This window comes from Sorghum bicolor, chromosome 6 (genome assembly GCF_000003195.3).
Source record: "Sorghum bicolor cultivar BTx623 chromosome 6, Sorghum_bicolor_NCBIv3, whole genome shotgun sequence".
NCBI classification, from domain to species: Eukaryota; Viridiplantae; Streptophyta; class Magnoliopsida; order Poales; family Poaceae; genus Sorghum; species Sorghum bicolor.
The window spans coordinates 50,676,834-50,700,137 of NC_012875.2; the positions used below are offsets into that span (position 1 = coordinate 50,676,834).

A 23,304-nucleotide genomic window follows, 5' to 3' on the forward strand; every position below is an offset into this window, starting at 1 on the left:
AAAACAAATTACATAGCTCATCAGGAAACTGCAAGACAAATTTATTAAGCATAATTAATCTATCATTAGCATATGTGGGTTACTGTAGCACTTAAGGCTAATCATGGAGTAACTAGGCTTAAAAGATTCGTCTCGCGATTCTCAACTAAACTGTGTTATTAGTTTATTTTTTTATCTACATTTAATGTTCCATGCATGTGTCTAAAGATTCGATGGGATGGATGAAAAAATTTTGGGTGGGGAACTAAACAGGGCCTAACCCTTAGAGTGTTTTTCTAGAGAGTGTTTTACAGGAGCTGGAGAACTTTCATATATGTAGTTCCTATGATCCAATTTTGGTAAAATTTTTGTGATGGACTCATTGTTGTATGCTTGAACTATGATAAAAAGTTTCGTACCCATTGGATCACGTATAACTTAGTTATAGATTTATTTAGCACTCTTGTTAAATCTATGCATTATCTATAACTAAGTTATATGTGATCCAATGAGTATAATTTTTTTTCATAGTTCAAGCATACAATAATGAGCCCACCACAAAAATTTTACCACAATTGGACCATAGGAACTATATATATGAATTATTCAAATTAATTATAGAAAAATATAAATTTAAAGCTACAACAAAAACTTTGTACTAAACTATACATATTATATATTCATTGTGTAGATTTACTCATCAGGAGTCCAATAAAATTATTTTTTTATTTTATGATTTTTCTGTGATTTTTTATGATTTTTCAAAGATTCAACTGAAATAAAAAAAAGACAAAACCACCCTCTAAAACCACTCGAGGGGGTTGTTTAACTAGTTTTGAAATTTCAGGGGATAGAATATCCGGTTTTATAGTTTGAGGGATGAAGTATTGTACCTTAAATAGTTTAGGGGGTTATGTAGACTTTTTCAAGAAAAAAATCTATCTTTTAATTTTGACAGGTTCCACTACACATCAAAGTATTTTGTTAAATCTATCTTTTAATTTTGACAGGTTCCACTACACATCAAAGTATTTTGTTTTCTCAAACTCAATTTCTCTTTGTAATTCTACCTAATCTCAATTATCCCCTTTGCAGGGATGGTACGGTTATCTCAACCTGGGAGAAGAATCCTGCTTTGAGGATCTGAATATTACGAGAAACCTAGGACTAGGAGTCATGTAGTTATCTTTTTTCGCTAACACGCCCGTCCTAGAATATACGTGTATTTCATTAAGCAGAAATAGAGTCTAGCCCAATTACAGTAAATAAAAGTCGTAGTAACCAAGGTTACCGCAAGAACTCACCCCTGAAAGCGCTACAAAGGAGACGTGCAAGATCATCTAGCAAGAAGCGCGCCCAAATGCCTGTTCCGGCTAAGCACCAGAGCCTCGTTTCCTTTTGGATCAACATTGACAGTCGCGCGGCTTGAGTCGAGAGCGCGTCAAAAGTTCTCCTTACGCTCTTTCCACATGCACCAACCCATTAAGAAGAAGAAGGCGTCAAAACCTTTGCACCGCTGCTTAGTGATCCTCTTTCTCGCCAGTATTGGATCGCCGTCGAATCCGAGCTCAAGCTGAGCCCCTGAATGTGCGCCCAGAAGGAGTCATGTAGTTGTGTCCTGCATTACCAAAGGATGGGTTAATATTAAATTTTGTAGCCTATGCCAGACTGCAGGTTAAGATTAGCCTACGGAGATTCGAGTTAAGATACTTTCTTGTAAAAAAAACTAAGATACTCACAATCCCCTAATAATTGTATAGTTTGCCAGTGTATCGGAGATAAATGTTTTGACGAGTAAATCATATCAGCGTACTTCACGAGTACTTTCTGCTAAAATCTCTACCCAAGCCAAAACAGGGACGTCAACAGCACTCCAAGTCCCTCTTCAACGTGCTCTATCCTCCGACGGCTTGCCCACTCTCTCCTCCTGCAGCATCGGCACTCCAGCGAGCAGCAGCAGCAGCAGCCGGGTACGTTGAAAGCAAAAGCCAGCACGCTGAGGCAGGCAGAGGGCCGGAGGGAGCACATGCAGACAGGCAGGCGACAGGCTTTTAGCCAGCGGCATCAGCACTCCAGCGAGCAGCAGCAGCAGCAGCCGGGTACGTGGGCCCGTTAGATTGGAGATAAAAATTTTTTAGATGTCACATCGGATGTGTCGGAAGGATGTCGGGAGGAGTTTTTAGAAACTAATAAAAAAACAAATTACATAGCTCGTCAGGAAACTGCAAGACAAATTTATTAAGCATAATTAATCTGTCATTAGCATATGTAGGTTACTGTAGCACTTAAGGCTAATCATGGAGTAACTAGGCTTAAAAGATTCGTCTCACGATTCTCAACTAAACTGTGTAATTAGTTTATTTTTTTATCTACATTTAATGTTTTATGCATGTGTCCAAAGATTCGATGGGATGAATGAAAAATTTTTGAGGGGAGGCCTGAAAGCAAAAGCTAGCACGCTGAGGCAGGGCAGAGGGCCGGAGGGAGCACATGCAGGCAGGCAGATAAAAATGGCAACGGGCACAATGCCCGCGGATACTAGTGCCGCATGCCCGCACCCGCGAGCAAACTTGCGTGCCCGTATCCGCGCCCGTCATCCGTCACGGGCGCCATCCTGTGCCCGCGCCCGCCATCCGCGGGCATTCCTTGCCCGCGGGCGTGCCCGCGTGCCCGCCAGATCTGGCGGCGAAAGGCAACTGGACGGGGAAGGCAGCTTGACGAGGACGAGGATGTGCGCCAGCGTGAAGTAACCCGGTGCAGAGCAGCTTGACCACGGCGCAAGTAGGGAGGCGCGACGTAGCCGCCACGAGTGGAGGAGCAAAAGTCGAGTCGCGTGGGTGACGGTGAGGGTCTGTGGCGGTGGGTGTCTCCGGTCGCCGCGAGTGGAGAAAGAGCAGGAGCAGCATGCGACCGCTCACGCGACCGAGTGGAGGAGAGCAGAGCCCGCGCATGCGACCGAGTGGAGGAGAGCAGAGCAAGAGCCGCATGGCTTGTGAGTTGTGACGGTGAGGAGGGGAGCGAGGAGAGGGTCGCGCGAGTGGCGGCGGCGGCCACTAGTCGGCTGCTGGGGACGGCAATTTGGGAGAAAGAAGCCCTAATTTGAAGAATATATACCTCTTTTTAAGTGACCCCACTTGTCAGTGCGGGTTTGGCGGATTTGCGGGTGCGGGCAAGGTATTCTCTTGCCCGTATATCTTTGCCCGCTGGGCACAACTGTGTGCCCGCGCCCGTGCCCGCGGGCACAAAGTGACGCCCGTATCCGCGTCTGACGGGTCGGGTGCCCGCGGGCACGCGGATATTTCTTGCCCGTTGCCATCTTTACAGGCAGACGACAGGCTTTGAGGCAGACGACATGCAGCAGCCAGGTTTCTGTTTCCAAGACTCTAAGATGTTCAAAACAGTGTAAATAAGTTTCGTACTCATGAAACTCATTTCATCCTCTAAAATTTTTATCATCTCTCACTTTATTTTTATGTCATACCAGCTTATTTAATGTATATTAAACTCACATAATTTCTTTTATTTTTAAAATTGGTATTAGGAAAATACCTCTAACATGTTGGGACGTTTGAGTTACTATTAGTTTTTATTAAATCTATTCCCTCTGTGCCATTAAAAGTGTCGTTTTTTACTTTTAGATTTTATTGTTTGACGTTCGTCTTATTCAATTTTTATGCAAATAGTAAAATAAATAAAACATGATTAAAATATTTTTATTGACTAAACAAGTAATAACAAAATAAATAATATTTATAACAAATTTTGAATAAGACGAATGGTCAAATAAGAAGAACAAAAAGTTTAAAACGACACTTTTAATGGGACAGAAGCTGTGTTGAGAGGATAGAATGGGGAGAGAATGAAAAATGGAGAGAGAAGAGAATAAATTAGAAAAAAAAGAAATAAAAAAAAGAGGGGTATTTTTTTCTAGCTCAAGCTATATTGCTATATTATCATAGCAGAACGAATGGGTTGATATGATTAATATACGAAGATGATAGGTCGTTTCTATGAGAATGAGATGGTGTACCGTCATATGTGCTGGTCATATTGCTTGGGAACATTGATCTTACAAATAGACTTTATAATGGTACCAGGCTTATTATGCAGAGTTCTAAAAAAATACTATAGATACAGAAATTGTGTTAGAATATGCTCGAAAGAGATTTTTTTCTACTTCATATAGCCTTATGTCCATCGAACGATGAGATGTTCCCATTCCAATTTAAAAGAAAATAGTTTCCATGAATTGATGTAAAATTTATGTGCCAAGAAATTTTTTTAAAAAAGAGTACATATTGATGAATACATATGATGAATTGGTGATTTTTTTAGAAATTAAGCTTTTTTATTTGCAAGTGGATAAAAATAGTATGTTTGTCTATATATTTTGTTGCATAGAGTTTTTATATCATTGTTGCATTGAAATTTTACTTCCGTAACAACGCACGGGCATATGCTAGTATATGTAAAGGAACAAGGCGCTCAAGTGCTCAACCACAACAGTTCTGCTAACATATATATAAACGAACAAGGCGCTCAACCACTAAGTACAATATAATCTGTTAAAAATGGAAGAATGTCATACTCGCAGTCGCACAGACAAGCAGATAATTGCTTTGCCAGCTTAGGCCTCGTTCGGATGAAAGTTTTTTTGGATTTTCACGCTGTAACATTTTTATTTTTATTTAATAAATATTGTCTAATCATAAAGTAATTAGACTTAAAAGATTCGTCTCACGATTTACAGACAAACTGTGCAATTAGTTTTTATTTTTATCTGTATTTAATGCTCTATGCACGTGTCGCAAGATTCGATGTGACCGAAAATCTTGATTTTTTTTATTTTTTGGGCGAACTACACTAGGCCTTAGGGCATGATTGGTAGCCCTGATGGAGCCGTCCAAAGGGCCATCCTGCATCATATCATGCACTGTCCAGTGATTGGTTTCATGTGCTGAACCAAAACGGTGCACTAGACCGTGCATTGGAGGCTGCCATGATACAAGCTTTTGGTACACAGAAACCGGGCTTCCCATATAAGCCGGGACGACATGGTGTGGCGTGCGGCCTGCGTGGGAGATGGCATCATCCTTCTAGATGAGGTGCTGAGGATAAGGTTACCTACCCCCTTCACCGTTCTTCTCCAAATAAACTGAGCAGAGCAGCGCCGCCGCGTGCTTGATCTCCGGCAGGCGCCCACCCCGCTTCAATTCGTCGCACTAGGTCCTTGCCCACCACCGCAGCTACCCCCGTACCAACTCATTCTCTTCCGCATGGACTACAGCCTGACGAGACCGAGCCGCCATGGACTAAAGCTAGTGAGGTTAGGGTGGGGAATTTGAAGGAAGAAGAAGGGGTCCGACGGAGAGTGCTTGCCGCACCCGCCTCGCACGCGACCTGTCCACGAGGGTCACTGCTTCAAGGTGTTGGCCACCGACTGTGCTGCGGAGCCGGATGTGGCTGCTGTGTCCACGAGGAGCACGGCGACCGTGGCTGAGGCGGCGGCCCGTGACTCTAGGTGCAGCAGCGACGCCACGAACGCGGAAGTCTCGAAGACGTTGAGCAGGTCGTCTGATTCTATTGCTGCTTGCACGTGTGAACTGCGAAGCCGTGCTTGGGGCAACCAACCAATCAGCCGAGGATGTATAGTCCGACGGCATCGGCGCTGCGCTGCACAGCTTGCGAAGCTACGCCACGAGTGACCTCGGCGCGGCAGTCGGCTTGGTGTAGTAGATGTTCTCGGTGGCGAGCTCGTACATGACCTTCTTGGGTGGTGGAGATGTCGGAGGTGGAGTTCTTCCACAAAGAGATCGTCTATTCTCTTGTTTGTTCTCCTGAGAATGCTGGTAATCTCACCAAATCGATACCTTGGTGCTGACACTTTTGTCGTGTGGCCAACTAAACAAGAAGAAAAGCACCGGTTCGTACCTTGAAATTATCCGCACAGGCAACCCAACCCAACAAGATTAGAGCTTTTTACCTCTATACCATTATGAAAGATCGGCCAAACCAGGAAGCCACTAAAAAGTTGTTTCGCACCGTTATATCCAACTTCATCTTCGGCTATACCCGTATGCTATTCCGTCCATTTTGAAGCCTAACGACAGTTAAGTGGCCTGACAATAGACTTGAATGCCCCTGGGCTACTTGGTCTCGACAACAAAATTTTCTTGTCCCCAGTGCCACTGACTGCCAATTTTGGATACTGCTATCAACGAGCCAATCAAAATACCGTGTGCCACTGACGGCCTATTTTGGATACTACCATGGTAAATGCATGATATGGTGTATGGTCAAAATACCGTGTGTCAAATTTTCGTGTATATTTAATGCTCCATAAATACGTCTAAAGATTCGATTTGATGGAAAATTTGAAAAATTTTGTAAATTTTTTTGAACTAAATAAGGCCTTAATCTGGGTGCTCTAAAAGTTAGGTGAGCCTCTGCGGTTTCCAAAATTTTTTGGAAAATTGACACTGTAGTATTTTTGCTTGTATTTGACAAATATTGTCCAATCATAGACTAACTAGGCTCAAAAAATTCATCTTGTCAATTCCGGCCAAACTGTGTAATTATTTTTTATTTTCGTCTATATTTAATACTTCATGTATATGTCTAAAAATTTGATGTGGAGAATCTGAAAAATTTTGCAAAATTTGTTGGGAACTAAACAAGGCCCTGGTCTCTGGCACTGAAATTGGCAAGACATCCCGTCCGATGCATGGGAAAGCAGCGGCACGCCGGCACCTGCTGTCTAATCATGAATTTTTTTGTTTGTTTTTTTCGTATTGCTACGCCAAACAAGCAAACAACAAAAGGTCAACGGATCTGATGTTACCTAAACTAAAAAAGTTTTAGCCATTAAACTATGTGATTAGTTTTTATTTTTATTTATATTTAATGCTTCATGCATGTGCCGCAAGATTCGATGTGACAGAGAATCTTGAATTTTTTTTGGTTTTGAGAGTGAACTAAACAAGACCGTAAAATAAAAAAATAAAAAATGAATAATGCATGAAAAAAAGAAAGAGAAAAAATAAAAAATAAAAATCATTAGCATAATGAAAAATCACACGAAACAAAAAAAGAATAAAATTAAAAAATCAAGATTAGAAATAAAATATTAAAATGGAAAGAAAGGAAAAGAAAAAATAAATAAAAGAAACATAAAATGGAAATTAATATAATAATAATAATAATAATAATCACTTAAAACAAAAAAGAAATGTAAATAAAAATAAAAATATAAAAGAAGAGGAAAATAAAGAAATGAGAACAATAACAAAAATGGAAAACAAAAGAAAGCCGATCCCGCGATATGAAACACGAAAAGAGAAAAATAGATAAAAAAAGAAAAGAAAAGAAAAGAAAAGTTAAATAAAGAAAGAATAAGAAAAAAAAGAAAAGTAACGTACTCACCTGAATGTCGTCGACTCCCTCGCCTCGGAGGAACACCGCCCGCGAAAAGCAGCACGAGCACGGCCTCCGCGTGGGGGTCGATGGACTCAGGGGTAAGAAGGATATTTTTTACATGGGACCCACGTGTCAGATCTCTTAAACGTCACAAAACAAACAGAGCTGAGACGGAATGACATACGGGTATAGTCGAAGATAAAGTTGGTCAGAGCGGTGCGAAACAATTTTTTAGTGGCCTACTGGTTTGGTCAATCTTTCATAATGACATACAGGTAAAAAGCTCACAAGATTACTATCATCCTGTATGCCCCCAAACATTATAACCAAACATAGTTGCTTTGGTCAGGGCTGGAAAGGGTCTAGATAGAGTCTCCATACCGGATGACTGACCTCAGAGCAACCAATCACACCCTTACGGAACGGAAGGCGAACTGGATTCATGCAGTGGTACCAAGTTGCGCGCTACTCAGGGATGAACAGTCAGATCCACATCCGCTACCTCTCTCTCCTCCGGTAATCCTGTCTCTCTCTAGAGCGGCGAGGAGCCCTTGAGGTCGCTATGCACCATGGACACCACCACACGGCGCCGCATCGGGCGTGGAGGCGCCGCGGCTGCGTATACGTGACGGGAGCCAGGAGGGCGCGCAAGGCTGCCGACCGCCGTTGAGCGCCGGCGCTCGGCCGTGCACGCCCGCAAGCGGAGACCGGGAGACGATGGTGCTGCGCGAGTGAGCGCGTGGGCCGTGGGCCGCGCAAGCGGGCTGGCACATGGGCTCGGGGTGTTGGCAGATGGGCCTTTCTCGGAAGCGTGGCAGCAGTTCCTCTCAAAGAAAAAAAAAAGGAAGCGTGGCAGCAGCTGGGCCCAGCCGTTGTGGATCGTTAGCGCGGTGGTCGTGACCAACCAAACCGTCCAGCTCCCCCCATGACGTGTGGGTGACCTCACTCAGAGATCCGCAACCGGTGAGGTGAGCCGCCGCGAATCCTCGGCCTCGCATCCGCCGGTGGCCGCCGGGGGGGCGTGGAGCACCCAACTCCCACCTGCTGCGAGACACCCCCCTCTCCTCCACGGAAGCACACACCTGAAGAAGAAGAAGAGAAGGCGAGAACCATGGCGCCACCTGCCGCGTCCATCTCGCCCGTCTGCTGCGTCCCTTTCCCCGCCTCAGCCCCTCGTCGCGCGTCCCCCTCTTCCCTCAGAAGGCTCCCCAGATTCGCGGCCCGGAGTAGCGGCGGCGGGGGCACGCGCCCTGAGCCCAAACCAGGTAACCTCTCTGACGTGGGGTGCGGAGCAGAAGGGCAGTCCGATTCGAGCTTGGGCTTTTACTCTGTGCTCTTGCTGGTGTCGTCGCGCAGATGACAACGAGAGCAAGGCCGTCCTCGACGCCTTCTTCCTCGGGAAGGCCTTCGCGGAGGCCCTCACGGAGCGGGTCGAGTCGGTGGTGGGCGAGGTGTTCAGCGTCGTCGGGCAGTGGCAGGCCGAGCAGCAGAAGCAGGTGCAGGAGTTCCAGGTACTGCACGGCACTGTCCTTGCTCCAGATCAGCACTCACAGTATTTCGTTTTCCATGTCGATTCGCTAATGAGCTCTTTAGTAATTGACATCTCAATGATGCGTTATCATCCGTGTTTGACTTACATGTATTTCAGTTTTCAAATACCAAAATTTATAAAACGAAAGACATTCAACATGGAATGAACATTGAACTGCAAAATTTATAAAGCTGCGTCACGTATAGTGAAAAATTGCCATTTCGGACCTCTTCATTTTTTTTCATCTCCATAACCCTGGCTCTACGCCACATGCTACTGAATTCTCTTATGCATATGATACATATAGGAGGAAGTAGTTCAAAGAGCCCAAAAGGCTAAGGAGAGAGCTGCAACGGAAGTCAGTGATGATAAGGGGACAAAGTCTCTAAGGGAACCTTCAGCAACAATTGTGACAACTACACCTATGTCATCACCCCCTGCTACTCCCACACAGACAGAATAGTTCTAGCCTTCTTGGTGGCAATGAGAGTTGTTGCTGCAAGTAGTTGCAGTTCTTTCTGCAGCCAAAAAGCTTTAGTTGGCTTTCACATGATATATGTTGATGTCAAATATATTTGCTAGTGAAAAATCAAGCATTCATATGAATGGCATGATATATATTAGTTCACTTTAGTATCCTCAGGAAGAACTTTTGCATCTAGAGTGTTTGGGTATATGTAATATGTTATATGCCATTCTTAAGAAATACAGCTTCAAAAACCTTGGTAACAATATTGAATTGGTGTCTTGATTTACGCTATTTACTATAATTTATAACTTTGAATGAGGACTTCATTGCAAAAGCATCCATTTGTGAAAGAATGGCAAAAGCTTCATTTGTCCACTTCGATGTGTGGATTCAATGCTTACAGTTTGCATCATTCATCATTCAACATTCATGATTCGATAAAAAAGGCTTATAGTTTATGGCACTGGCATACATGGACATGAGCAAATTTAGCAAATAATCAAATACAGACATGGACTTTGAGATTTCTGTATTTCTGTGCTAGGAAACCATATGCTTAGGTGATTCTTCAGAGACCATCTCTATCTGTTCATAGCCCTTGATAAACTTGCTGTACCATTTAGCGGACAGTCTTGGTGTTCGCTTTAGTGACTTGAAATCCACGTGAAAAAGACCATACTTTGCGGTGTAACCGGAGTTCCATTCGAAGGTATCCATCAAAGACCACACAAAATAACCTCTCACATCTGCTCCTTTCCTGCACAGAAGTAGCAAAGTTTTGTTATTACCTGGCTGCAAAGCAGTTTACATGTAAAGATAATTGAGGAATGCAACAACCTTATTGCAAAGCTCAAGTAAGTGAGGTAGTCACCAATGTAACCTGACCTTCCATTATCATTTATTAATTCTTCTGTTGTGGTGCTGCTATTGCCTATTTGGGCATAACCTGAAAGACCAAAAAGGGAGATCAAGAGGTCCATACAGATATTATGGTACCAGTGTACTACAAGTGTACTATATACAAAGATGCATAGAAGTGAATCATTGTATGTACAAAGGCATAAGTTTTGTAGCTAATATGTAGATTTTACCAAACCTAGTAACCCACCATTCTCTGTGATGTACAAAGGTATGCTTTTATATCTCTGCTCTAAATACATGACCAACTTCTCCATAGAGCTTGGAACCACATAGCTATTTGCTGGTGTCTGTAATTTAATTCAGCAGTGTTAGACTGTGCAAAATCAATTTGGAAATAGGATTCTTGTTGAATAGAATAATGCAATGTACAGTGTCGACTTTTACCAGTTTTCCAATTGGCATCCCATTTCGTTCTGATGATTCAGAAACTAAAGCTACACAAGTGTAGAGGTCCAAATCACATTGAGAATATATGCAATCCTTGACGTAGTATGTTTCGTAGTGATTTACTCCGATGAAGTCAATTTGTTTTTTCAGTAGTTGCTTCTCTCCTTCTGTGAATTTCGGCAAGTTTGGACCTAAGATTTTGTGCATTTGTTGAGGATATTCACCAAAGAACAAGGGATCTAGGAACCTGTTTTAGCATATATCATCAAGTGAGCATTCAGTCGCGAAGACCAAAAAGTCAGTTTCAGTAGTAAAATACTAGTATGATGGAAGGTTACTGAATCAACGGATACCATTGAGCTTCGAAAGACAGAGCTCGGCTTACTGCCAAGTGGTCCTCTGTGATATTCCTCAGTGGTTCATACCATCTCATGTGTAGTGTAATTCCAATAGAGCCACCTTGCTTGGCCTGAGTAGGATGGAGAACAAGGAAAACAACTTATACAACTTCCATGAGGATTTAAGAGCAAGCATACGGTTAGTCCCCACTCCCTTTTGATCCAAATGCGTCTTTTGTACCTTGTAATTCTTTCTGTAGATGTTCACCGCCTTTGCATGAGCTAATATCATGTTATGCGCTGCAATGTAGGGCTCAGTTGATGAATTCCCGGAATCGCATTTCCCGTACGGCTCAGAACAGTGGCTGGGTGGAAATCCCCCAGCGAAGTATGCGAGCTTTACCATAAGATTTGGCTCATTAAATGTAACCCAGTGCTTTACTCGGTCACCAAACATCTTGAAGCAAAGCTCAGCAAAGTAGATGAAGTCCTCCCTGAACAGAAATGCAGAAACAACCACATATGAGCTTACTGCTTCTTTGTAATAAAGCTATATAATATGGGCTTACTGAATCTCTGGGCTCAACCAGGAGCCGTATCTTTCTTGGAGTTCCTGGGGTATGTCATAGTGGTTGATTGTCACAAATGGCTGTATCCCTGCTCCAAGCGTATCAAATGCCAAGCCCACATGAAAAAACTGAACTGAGAGGCTTGCTTGTTTTGTAGGGTGGCATTTGTGGACGGGGGTAGCTGGCAGCATAATAACTGAACAAAGAATGCATACCTTTTCCCAGCAGGCCGTTGATGAGGCTGTTGTAGAATTGAACGCCTGCCAGATTAACATCTCCGAAGCGACCCTCTGACCAGGGATATTTGAAAGGTATAAGCATATAACTTAAGTTAAACGCTGGTACTTTCTCCATTTAAAATTGTAAATCACTTCGACTTTTTTGGTTCATTGATTTTGCTATGTATATATAAATATTATTATATTTAGATGCATAGCAAAAATAGATAAAAAAATCAAAATAACTTATAATTTGGAATAGATGAGTACTAAGGAAGGATTATGTGCGTGTCGTTGAGCTGGGAGCTGGGAGCTGGGTCAAAAGACACTGGCAATTGGTGTAACTCATGAGATTCGGAGAATGAGCTCACTTGGAAGTATTCTTGACCAGGACAATGAGAATCTGTAGGAGTCGAGGCCGATCGAATGCATCATTTCTATGTCCTCCTGCCAGTGTTGACTTTGAGTGAGATTTTACAATTTGGAGGGAACTGCGACCCCCTCATCTTACTGATTTATGCAGCGTTAAAAAAGATGCATGAGCACTTGATAAAATGTCTTTTATGTTTCTGATGATGCTTACCTTGTATCGATGATAGTGATCAGCGGCCACGTCGCCATTGCTTCCATCCTCAATCTTTCCTGATTTTTGGTTAATAGCCAAGAATAAGACAAGCAACAAAATCAAGCACGTGATTTTCAAAGTGCACATGCGTGGGGACAGCCACCTCCTGAATCGAGTCTACCAGCAGTGATTTTGGTTGGGTTTCAGGATTTCATAACAAAATGTTCCTAGTTGGGTGGGCCCTATCTGGTCAGCTTCTTGTTACCTCCCAAAAACGACTATCTGCAACAACGGCACCCAACCCTCACGACGACGTTCTATAGGAATGAATTTGGACACGTCGGAGGGGATAGAAGATATGAATCAACTGCTAAATATGGTGCCTGTTAATGTCACCAGGGATATGAATGATGCTATCCTTAAGACTTTTAGCACTTGCGGAATTATGTCTGTATTGTTTCAGATGTTTCCGACCAAGGCACCAAGACCGGATGGATTCCTGGCACATTTTTTTCCAGCGCCATTGGAATATCTGTGGGCAGGAAGTGGCTACGGTGGTGCTACGGGTTTTGAATGGTGAGGATGATCCGGCCTTGATTAATGATATACTAGCATTGTCCTTATACCAAATTAAAGGTGGGCAAACCAGTGGAACTTGGGCAATTTCGGCCGATCAGCTTATGTAACATAGTTTATAAAATTGCATAAAAGACTGGCAAACAGGTTGCGATGCATTTTGCCTGAGATTATCTCCGAGGAACAATCGGTCTTTGTGCCAAGCCGGTTGATTATGGATAATATCAGTACACCTTATGAGTGCCTACACTTTATGAAGAAGAAGAGGACGCGGGAAAATAGATTATGTGCTCTGAAGCTGGACATGAAGAAGGCTATGACAGATTGGAGTGGGACTACTTGCAGAATAATATGATCAAGCTAGGATATCACAGGCTGTGGGTAGAGGTGATTTTGAAGATGATTAACTGAGTATCGTTCTCAGTGTTGTTCAATGGCCAGAAGCTGTCCAGAGGCATCCGTCAAGTGGATCCAATTTCCCCCTAAGCTGGGATTTCACAGGCTGTGGGTAGAGCTGATTATGAAGATGATTAACAGTATCGTTCTCAGTGTTGTTCAAGGGTCAGAAGCTGGACAACTTTAAGCTGTCCAGAGGCATCCGTCAAGGGATCCAATTTCCCCCTCTCTCTTCTTATTGGCAGCAGAGGGCCTTTCGTGCATCTAAAATTCAAGAATTCAGTCATCATATCTCATGGGGATAAGGGTGGCTCCATCGGCTCTGATGGTGAGTCATCTACTCTTTGCGGATGACAGCCTGCTGCTTTTTAGGGCGAATAGGGAGAATGCAAAGGTTGTGAGGGATGTTATGAATTTGCACTGCCACACATTTGGCCAGCAGATAAATCTGGAGAAGTCGTCGATCCATTGCCAAGGGGTGTAGTGCTGGTGTGGTGAGATCAAGTGAATTTTAGAAGTCCACAATAAGGCCTTGAGTGAGAGGTACCTGGTATGCTGACAGATGTGGGCACATCAGTCAACGGTGCTTTCAATTATCTTAAGGACCGAGTGTGGAAGAAGGTGCAAGGCTCGATGGAGCAATGCCTGTCTGCAGGACAGCAGGAGGCAAGGAAGTTCTAATTAAGCCTATTGCTCAAGCCATCCCAACATACTCAATGTCTTGCTTCAAGTTTCCGGAGAGGTCTATGAAAACATATCGATGGTGTTTTGCATGATTTTTGGTGGGGAAGCATGGAAGGCAAATGGAGGACTCTTGCTGGGTCGCTTGGGACGATATGTCAAAGCCTAAATGTATGGGAGGCCTAGGTTTCAGAAACATTGAGCTCTTTAATCCGGCATTACGCGCACGCCAGGTGTGGCGTTTGTTGCAGGACCCGGAGATGCTGATTTGGGTGACCTCTTAGTTGCTGATTTGGGTGCGTCACCATCAAGGGTGTGGTGAGCGGTGGTGGACGATGTTCATGTCCTCCGCCAGGGCTTGATTCATCAGATCGGTTCTCATGAATCAACAAGGATATGGAACATGTCATGGATTCCAAGGGATGGGCTCATACTACCGATGGGAACAACAAGTTTAGATTCACCACAGCTGGTGTGCGATCTCATCGATCGGGCGTCTTGGAACTAGGATAGGCAGTTAGTGCCGAGAACTTTTAGCCCGTTGGATTGGGACTTTATCGAAAATATTCCTTTTAGTACTACTTCACAAGAAGATTATTGGGCCTGGGAAGTCAGGGGACTTTTCAGTTCGTTCAGCCTATCGACTGCTGGTCAGAAGTCGGGAGACGATGGCAGCCTAGACTGAGGCGTGACCAAGTTGGTCTAATGTCAGTGCTCAGGAGAAGGAGTGGACCGAGCCGTGGAGGATCAAAGTGCCATCCAAAGATTGGGTATTTTTGTGGAGATTAAACAAACTCTCTATCCCAACAAGGGATGTGCAATACCATAGAAACATGGCACCGGATGAGCGCCGCGTGTTATGTGGAGCAGCCAACTCATGGAGACATGCTTTGTTGGAGTTCAATCTTGCTAGGAGTGTGTGGGCTCTAGAGAGGGAGAATATTACTGAATTCTTGAGTGGATGGATGCCCGAGCGTGGCTAATGGAAGTCATGAATTCAAAGCATTAAGAAGTCAAGAGGGTGGTCATCCGCCTGTGGGCGGTGTGGTACGCGAGATGAAAGGCGATCCATGACCATGAGAATCAGTTTCAAAGCCCGTTCTTGACACATAGTTTTGTAGAGCGATATTGGGCTTGAGGAGATCAAACAAGGGAGCCCGGAGGTGCGGCCAGTGGTTGTGCAACTGCCGTGCTGGATAAGACCCCCAAGCGGTTTGGCAACCTTGTTTAGTTCCGAAAAATTTTCCCCTACGAGTTCTAAACAGAAGATGCATTATTCATTGGCCAAAAATGTTCACTGCCTCCCCTGATTTAAGAGCGTGAAATGATTCTCTAACTGAGACTAAAACAGAAAGAGGAAAGTGCAGTGTGCCATGAGCTCCTAAATGGCAATAAAAGCACTGAAAATATCCCCAAGAATCGCTTGTTCTGAATGGAAAAAAAAAATCTATGCACTCAGCGTCGCAGTTCGACTCCTGTACAACACTGCCTACAAGCCGTCCATATATCCTTCCGTGCTAATCTCGATGCACTACTACAATAATTTTAGGCCTTTTTTAGTTCTAATTTTTTTTTTTGCAAAATGTACACTTTACCACTTTCGTTTGTATTTGACAAATATTATCTAATCATGGATTAACTAGGCTCAAAAGATTCATATCTCGCAAATTATAGACAAACTGTGCAGTTAGTTATTATTTTTATCTATATTTAATGCTCTATATATATGCACCGCAAGATTCAATGTTTTTAGGAACTAAACAAGGCCTTAACCGAGGCGAGCATTTTCAATTAATCGAGGCGGACAATGAAATGAAAGGTCATAGTTAATTGGATCTTTTTCGAGACTGTTCCAATGCCTGCCTTGGTAAATCTCTACAACTATCCATCTAACACACCTATGGTAAAACCACAACTCCCATCCCTTTTAGCCATGATAGGCTATCCTATCAACCTAGGCCCCACTCACTCATGCATGCAAAATTGTTTTAGCGAATTTAAAAAAATCATAACTTTTAAACCAAAGATATAAATTAAATTTCAATTGCACCATTAAATTTCTCATAACAAATCCTTCAAAACAAGATCACACATGGATATATTTAGATAAAATTTTATTAATTAATATTTATCTCTACAACTAAAAATTATGTAGAGGACCCATCCACAACTTTCATCCCTTTGGTGGTCTTTTTTACTGCTTGATGACACACTATCCCATCGTCCCACTCACCTATGCATTTAAAATTGTTTTAGCGAATTAAAAAAAGTCATAACTCCTAAACTAGAGATATAAATTAAATTCTGATTGCACCATTAAATTTCTTATAACAAATCCTTCAAAACAAGATCACACATGGATATATTTAGATAAAATTTTATCAATGAATATTTATCTTATGAAGATAAAATATTTTCTTTTATTAAGTAGAAACAATATTCTAGGTTCAACAGGCAATGTTCTGTCTTTGTAAAAAAATGTTATCGATTTAGAAGAATAGTATTTTGGTTTTAGGTTTATGAAACTGATATTACAATATACATAAAAATACATAAATACATGACATAGATAAAAGTAATAAAAAAAATCTTGAGTAAAAAGCATAAGAAAAAAAATAAAAACACAAAATGGAGAAAAATTTCAAATAATGTCAAAGGGTTACTTTTTAAATATCGTAAATATATTTATAGAACATTAACATCACTAAATATATCATAGAACATCATTAAATATATTATAGAACATCACATCTATTATAGATTACATGTATACTAAGTGAACACCGTAAGAAACATCATAGAACATCACATATATATTACGTAAACATGACATAACACAATATAGAACACTAAATATATACTACATAAATATCACATATATATAGAAAATAAAAATAAAAAATAAAATTACTAAGAAAAAATATAAAAACAAACATAATTAACAAATGATAAAAAGTGCATAGAGCAAATAAAATTAATGAATAATTTAAATAAGGATAAAAATAAGATTAAAAGGAAATAAAATATAAAATAAGAATGAAGAAATATAGAAAATCTGAAAAGAAAAAAAAAACAAATAGAAGCAAGGAAGAACAATAAAAATAAAACCAAAAGAAAAAGAAAATAAAAGGTAAAATTAAAACAAGAAAAGAATAAAGAAAGGACAAAAAATAAAATAAAATCAAAAAACAAAAACTGAAAAAAATGAAAAAGGAAGAATATAGACAGAAAAAATAAAATAATAATAAAAAACATAGAGTATGTGGATTTTAAAACCCGTAACAGCGTACGTCAAATATGAAAAACAAAAAAGAAAACCATGGATAAGCCCGCCAAACCCATCCATGGGCCTGTCAAGTCCATCCACGGACCGCCGATATCGGATCTCCCTCGTCGTCGGAGCTGCTTGTTGGATCTACACCATCGCTGCGTCCTCTTGCTACAAGAGGACACTCGCTCCCTAAATCCAGCCGCTGCTCGTCTGAGCGCCCGACGCCGCTACCGGAGAACACGCTCACTGGATCCGAGCTCCTCCTTGCTGGATCCGGGTTTGCCCTCGCACGATCCGTCTCGTCCTCAGCGGATCCAGAGGAGCTGCTGCCACAGGGAGAAGAAGAGGGTAGAGGTGTTGCTGCTGCTAGATCTAGAGCTGTTGCTGTCGTGCCGCAACCCTGCGCTAGGCCGTGCCACCGCCCGCCAGCACAAGGACATGCCGCCGCTCACTAGCTTGAGGACGTACTGCCGCATACCGGCTTGAGGATGACACGCTCAGGGAGAGGGAGAGGGGTTGTCGAGCGTGCGTAGGGGCCACCGTCATGCGCATGTGGGAGTCATCGCTGGGTGAGTGCGGGCAATGTCGCCAGGCGTGCACGGAGCCGCCTCGTCAGAGAGAGAGAGAGACGTCAAATGAGAGAGCAGAGAGGGACGGGAGAGATAGTGTGGATGGGAAGCTCCGAAACCCTAACTCAACTATATATATGGAACTCTAATAATGGGCTTTCTGGGCTTCTTTGGGCCTCAGTATTATTGGAGGCGGTTGTTATATATTGCTCGCCTCCAAAATACATTTACGGAGGCGATTGTTATAAGGCAACTGCCTCCAAAAGTAAATTATCTTTGGAAGCGGTTATTTTAAGAAGACCACCTCGGCAAATCGATTTTACTAGGTGGTTATAAGTGACGGCCTCGGTTATTAAAAAATAATTGTCTCAGTTAATCCCAGATATTTTTTTGATGAAAGTTAATCCCAGATATTAATCGAGGCGTTTTAAATGTCTAGGTATCGGCCTCCAAGCTCTTTGGGAAACGTCTCGTAAAACTTTTTTTTTTTGTAATTGACGCATAGCCCCAGTGCTAATCATGCGTACGGGCGGTTTCGGAGGGAAAGCCATGGATCGAAGTCAGCCAGAGTATCGGCATGCACATTGTGGGGCCAGAGGACACACAAGGACACACGTCATGTGTGCATGCGGTGCCGCATAGCATGCAACTTGTAGCACCGCGGCAAAAAATTTCATTCCTTCTAGAATCTCCTTAACTATAATAGTAATTACTTGCACTCAAGGCGGCCATAGTTTGTTTATACCCCTTATTATTGAGTTGCTTAGATGGCTTAGATCATTGTACGCATAACTAAGACCAATGGAAAGCACCTTGAATATGGGTGAAGACATCCCAATTGCTTGGGCCCTTGTTGTCTTCTAGGTAGGCGCCTTCAACCTAAAATGAGAGGTAAGATAGTCATAAGAAGGAAATAAATAGAAAACAATAGAGAGAAACTATCCAATTAACATAGGGGCCGCTAGCTAGATTTTAGCTAACTAAATTTAACTGCTAGGAATCCAAACAACGTAGCTAAAAAGTTAGCTAAAGTGTAGCTATTTAAACCCAGCTAAAATTCAGCTGGAAGATTTAAACATTTTAGTTAAAGTTAGAGCTGACTAGTTGAGTGGATCTAATCATCTAAACAGACACAGACACTGCAGGTAGAGAGTATGACCAGATCAGCAAAATAAAAACTGATAGGCCGGGTAGAGCTACAGTTTCATTGAGTAATAAACGAGTAAGTGAAAGGGGAAACGGTAGAAGGAGAATGAGACACAAATACACAAGGCCATAACAGAGCGACTAGCCGGTCCAAGGAACCTGACTGCTGTGGCTTTCACCTCCAGTTTGCAAATTATAATGAAAAAAATGATGACGGCACGCGCAGCTCACAATCTGAGCCAATAAACTATGCAGACTACGTGCGTTTAGAGCTAGCTTGCTGCGCTCAGCAACGGCTGCCGTACGTACGGCCCATACCTGGTAAGCCGACGTGCCGGCGCCGAAGAGGAAGGACGGCGGGAAGTCGCTGCGCCTGAGCCCGGTGACGGAGGAGCAGAGGAGGGGAAAGAGGAGGAGGAGGAAGAAGAGACGCGCCATGACGGCGGGCAGCCTGCTGGGGCGCGTGATTGGTAGCTAGCCTGAATGAAGTAGCACTTATATATAGTAGTGCAATATACATGCATGCAACAGTGCTGCTGCAACGTGGCTGCCTAGAGATACATGGGGGCGTTTGTGAGGGTGGCCGTGGTCAGCCTCATTTGCTCGCTAGGCTCAGGCCACGCTAGACCAGCTCCAAGTGTTGCAATAGCCCATATTCGTCTTTCAGCATGCAAACATTCTGGTCTAGAGGAGATTGTGTTTGTGAACCATGTTATGGTCGGACTAAACCACCAAATACAACTATCTCGCCCACCACTTGCCCCCACTATACGCTGCGAGGAGCCCGGTTCCAAAACAACGTCCATCCCTAGCGTATCTCTAGAGTCAGGTTGAGAGGACTGTTTTGGCTACGAGGGATCGGGCTGCACGCTAAGCTAAGTGCGCAAACACGCGCACTTGCAGCCCGAGAGCGCAGAGCCCAATTCAGTCACCCTCACAATATATACGAAGATCGAAAACCTAGCGTGTTGTGCCTGTGCGGACCACCGAGCCTCTGGCTGCCTCCTGCCTGGTGTTCTACCGAGCCTGGCGCTGGTGTTGTGCAGCGTGTGTTGGTAGGCTGTGCGGCTAGAGAGCAGACGTACATCTGTCAGGATCAAGCGGCAGCGGGCATTGAAGAAGGGCCCCGGCGTGTGCTGAAGAGAAGCGATACCGCGAAGAGCTGAGCTGTTCTCTTGTCAGTCCGATCGATAATAGGGGAGGTTGGGGGCAAGGTGACATCGATCGACAGTCTATTTTTAGATGGAGGGAGTACTGGATAGTGTTGTCAAAGGTTGGTATGTGATGCGGCTCGCCGTGCGATGGCGTCTTTACGTCCTAGCCACACGATCGACCAACAATACACTGCACGTCTACGCTCCGGTCGCGAGGGTATAAAACCCGTTAACAGAAATGCGAACCCGGCAGATCCGGGCCTTGTTTAGTTCCCTAAAAATTTTGCAAAACTTTTCAGATTCCCCGTCACATCGAATCTTTAGACGTATGCATGGAGTATATAATATAGATGAAAATAAAAACTAATTACACAGTTTGGTTGGAATTGACGAGATGAATCTTTTGAGCCTAGTTAGTCTATAATTAGACAATATTTGTTAAATACAAACGAAAATGCTACTATTCACATTTTGCAAAAAATTTTGGAAGTAAACAAGGCCCGAATTCAAAATACCCGAACTCAAAGTACCTGATTGCGCTGTTTACTTCCCAACCAAAAAAGTTTTCACCCATCCCATCAAATGTTTGGACATATGTATAGAGTATTAAATATAGATAAAAAAATAAATTAATTACACAGCTGGGTTGGAAATCACGAGACAAATATTTTAAGCCTACTTAGTCCATGATTAGCCTTAAATGCTACAATAACCTATATATGCTAATGATAGATTAATTAGGTTTAATAAATTTGTCTTGTAGTTTCTAGGTGAGTTATATAATTAGTTTTTTTTATTAGTATCCGAATACCCTTTCCGACATCTTACAAAACATCCGATGTGACACCCAATTTGTTTTCACTCTTCAACTAAACAAGGCCTTAGTTCATCTAATTCAGGTATTAGGTTGCAGTACCCATTTTTATCTAAAATAGTACTCCCTTCATTTAAAGGAGGTGAAAGAGACTCTGACCTTAGTGGTCACCTCAACAACGTGGACATATACATCTTGTCTCTCTTGTGTTCTTGCTTTGTATTGATCTATACGTGTTCTTTCTCTCTCTCTCTCTCAAGATATTTCTAGGGTTTGGTCCCAATCTACAAATTGGTGACACTCTAGCTAAGGACAAGGAGGTACTTGGACTAAGGACAAGGAGGTACTTGGACTGCTTCATCTATCCATAAGAAAGTGGGATAATTCGTAGATCTGAATTTCATATTGTTTTTGGCATATATTTTGTAGCTACCTCAGTGGTTAGAAGTTTTGATAATTCGTGTGGGAGTCAGAAGTTCTAACCCAAGCTATGAACTTTTGACCCTAAGACTAATCCGCTGTTTCAAGTCTATGTTAAAAGAAATTTTAGGTATGCTTGTTCACCCCCCTCTAGGCATCTCAGTCCTTTCAAGCCTATTCAACCACTTAATCATATCAGATGCTAGCGCACAAGTAGATTGGGACCAAACCCTAGAATTACCGACAAACAAAGTAGCACAATACAAATAGCAAGAACACGAGAGGCAAGGTATTTTAAATCTCTTGATTGAGAGTTGCTTACTAGATGTAGGGGTGATTACAAACATCCTAGAGCGCACACAAAAGTTGGGGCTTCAACGAGCGACGTCTAGCCAACTAGGAGCCTTGCTCCAAGAGTAACAAACACAATCCACTGTCTTGAACGCGAACCAAGTACTCTAGAAAATGAAGCTCAGGTTGGCAAGCTCTCTAAGTAAGTTTGGAGGCTCAATATCCCATGGAAACTCAAGAGAATCAAAGGAAGAAGCTTGTGAGCCTTTAATGGAGGTGAGACAATTATTTGTTGATTTTGAGTGAGGTTTGATCGAGATGACCGTTGGGAGGAGGAAGAAGAGGTATAAATATCTCCCTTTCCCAACTAGCCTTTAAGTCACAGTAGTGCCACACTGCAGTAGTGTTGCGTCATATGCGGCAGTAACGCGCTAGCCAGAACAACAAGAAGTAAGAGCTAGGGATTTGGCTGGCTTTGCTTGCTTGAGGATTTGTATATATGGTGGCTAAGTTGAGCAGCTGGTCGCATATTAAAACTTGTGTATCCTATTTATAGTACGACATTTCCTATACCTAATTTCAAAACATAAAGGAATTTAATTAAACACTTTTGAGTCTAATATTGTGTCCTTTTATCATTGGGGTCTCCACCATTTCTCATGTGTTATCATCATAATCATTTTACCTACTTGTCAACTTGATAAATATCATTAGCTCCCTAATTATATGATTATTATCATCAAAGCCCATAATTAGGGTTTGATTGCACTTACAGACCAACAAGCTGCCCAAGAGGTGAGGCGCCTGCATGCACAATTACTAAGACTATCTCCAACAATAAAATGCAAAATAGGAGACTTATTTATGGTATGGGTCACGCTGAAAGAAAAAGGTCGGGAACCTAAATCCTACCTTCTCCAACAGCGATGGCAAAAACAAAGATTAGAACACAGACATTTATTTCGTGGGTGCTCGATGAAATTTCCACGAGAAACAGTCAGCAATGCTGGAGCAGAGTGTCTGTCAGGAGCAGACACTGAATACTTGCTGAAAACTTTTGTGAGGTTGTTTAAGTTGGTTTAGGTTCTGAAGGCATAGTTCAGGTCAGCTAATGCAGGAAATCACTAGTTAAAACAAATTGTTACGATCCACTAGGATTGTTTAACACTTCTTTAGCACAAGAAAGCAAATGAAAGTGCACACCAAGTATATCTTCAGTGGATAACAAAAGTCATGACCTGAAAACGGGCACAAGCAGCAGAGCCAGCTGGGGCCTATAGACGCCTGGGCCGTCGTAGGGCCGGATGTGTCGTCGCGGGGCTTTGCGGCGGCTAGTGCGAGCGTGCGGTGGTAGCGAGCGGCGAGCTTGGAGGATGCGGTGGCCAGGGATCCATTACCTATGAAGCCTAGCTCGGTGCATATCTCGCCAACATTGGCTCGCTGGCCGCTGGGTGAGCTTTCCTCTTCTTTCCCCTCCCACAAAATTGTTGTATGGACGACGCGGCACCGATTTGGGTCGAGGAGAGAGATGGAGGAGAGCAGACGCATATTTAATTGGGTTCCCTCTCGACTTCAGAAGGCGGAGAGCTTTCC

General features: G+C 42.8%; 2 protein-coding genes across 2 annotated transcripts; one reads left to right on the forward strand and one right to left on the reverse strand.

Annotated features, from left to right (window-relative positions):
• Window positions 8,311-9,713, forward strand: LOC8064475 (uncharacterized protein At4g13200, chloroplastic). The gene is made up of 3 exons (XM_002446737.2): window positions 8,311-8,660; window positions 8,752-8,906; window positions 9,234-9,713. Exons 1-3 carry the CDS (start codon window positions 8,507-8,509, stop codon window positions 9,387-9,389), a joined length of 465 nt encoding a protein of 154 aa, XP_002446782.1. The 5' UTR covers window positions 8,311-8,506; the 3' UTR covers window positions 9,390-9,713.
• On the reverse strand, window positions 9,936-12,416 carry LOC8075927 (probable inactive beta-glucosidase 14). Its single transcript, XM_021463624.1, has 9 exons — window positions 12,200-12,416; window positions 11,826-11,900; window positions 11,611-11,698; window positions 11,283-11,535; window positions 11,129-11,172; window positions 10,701-10,950; window positions 10,504-10,603; window positions 10,233-10,341; window positions 9,936-10,152 (listed from the first exon to the last, which is right to left on the reverse strand). The coding sequence occupies exons 1-9, from the start codon at window positions 12,261-12,263 to the stop codon at window positions 9,936-9,938; spliced, it is 1,200 nt and encodes a 399-aa protein (XP_021319299.1). The 5' UTR covers window positions 12,264-12,416.

What these genes read in the sequence shown, in the direction of transcription:
- LOC8064475 (XM_002446737.2), top strand. Translation starts at nt 8,507, where the DNA reads ATGGCGCCACCTGCCGCGTCCATCTCGCCCGTCTGCTGCGTCCCTTTC. An exon ending in GCGCCCTGAGCCCAAACCAG is followed by an intron (nt 8,661 to 8,751) that starts GTAACCTCTCTG and finishes GTCGTCGCGCAG; the next exon opens with ATGACAACGAGAGCAAGGCC. An exon ending in AGCAGGTGCAGGAGTTCCAG is followed by an intron (nt 8,907 to 9,233) that starts GTACTGCACGGC and finishes TGATACATATAG; the next exon opens with GAGGAAGTAGTTCAAAGAGC.
- LOC8075927 (XM_021463624.1), bottom strand. Translation starts at nt 12,263, where the DNA reads ATGATGCATTCGATCGGCCTCGACTCCTACAGATTCTCATTGTCCTGG. An exon ending in TCTACAGAAAGAATTACAAG is followed by an intron (nt 11,173 to 11,282) that starts GTACAAAAGACG and finishes CATCCTACTCAG; the next exon opens with GCCAAGCAAGGTGGCTCTAT. An exon ending in GGATGCCAATTGGAAAACTG is followed by an intron (nt 10,604 to 10,700) that starts GTAAAAGTCGAC and finishes ATTAAATTACAG; the next exon opens with ACACCAGCAAATAGCTATGT.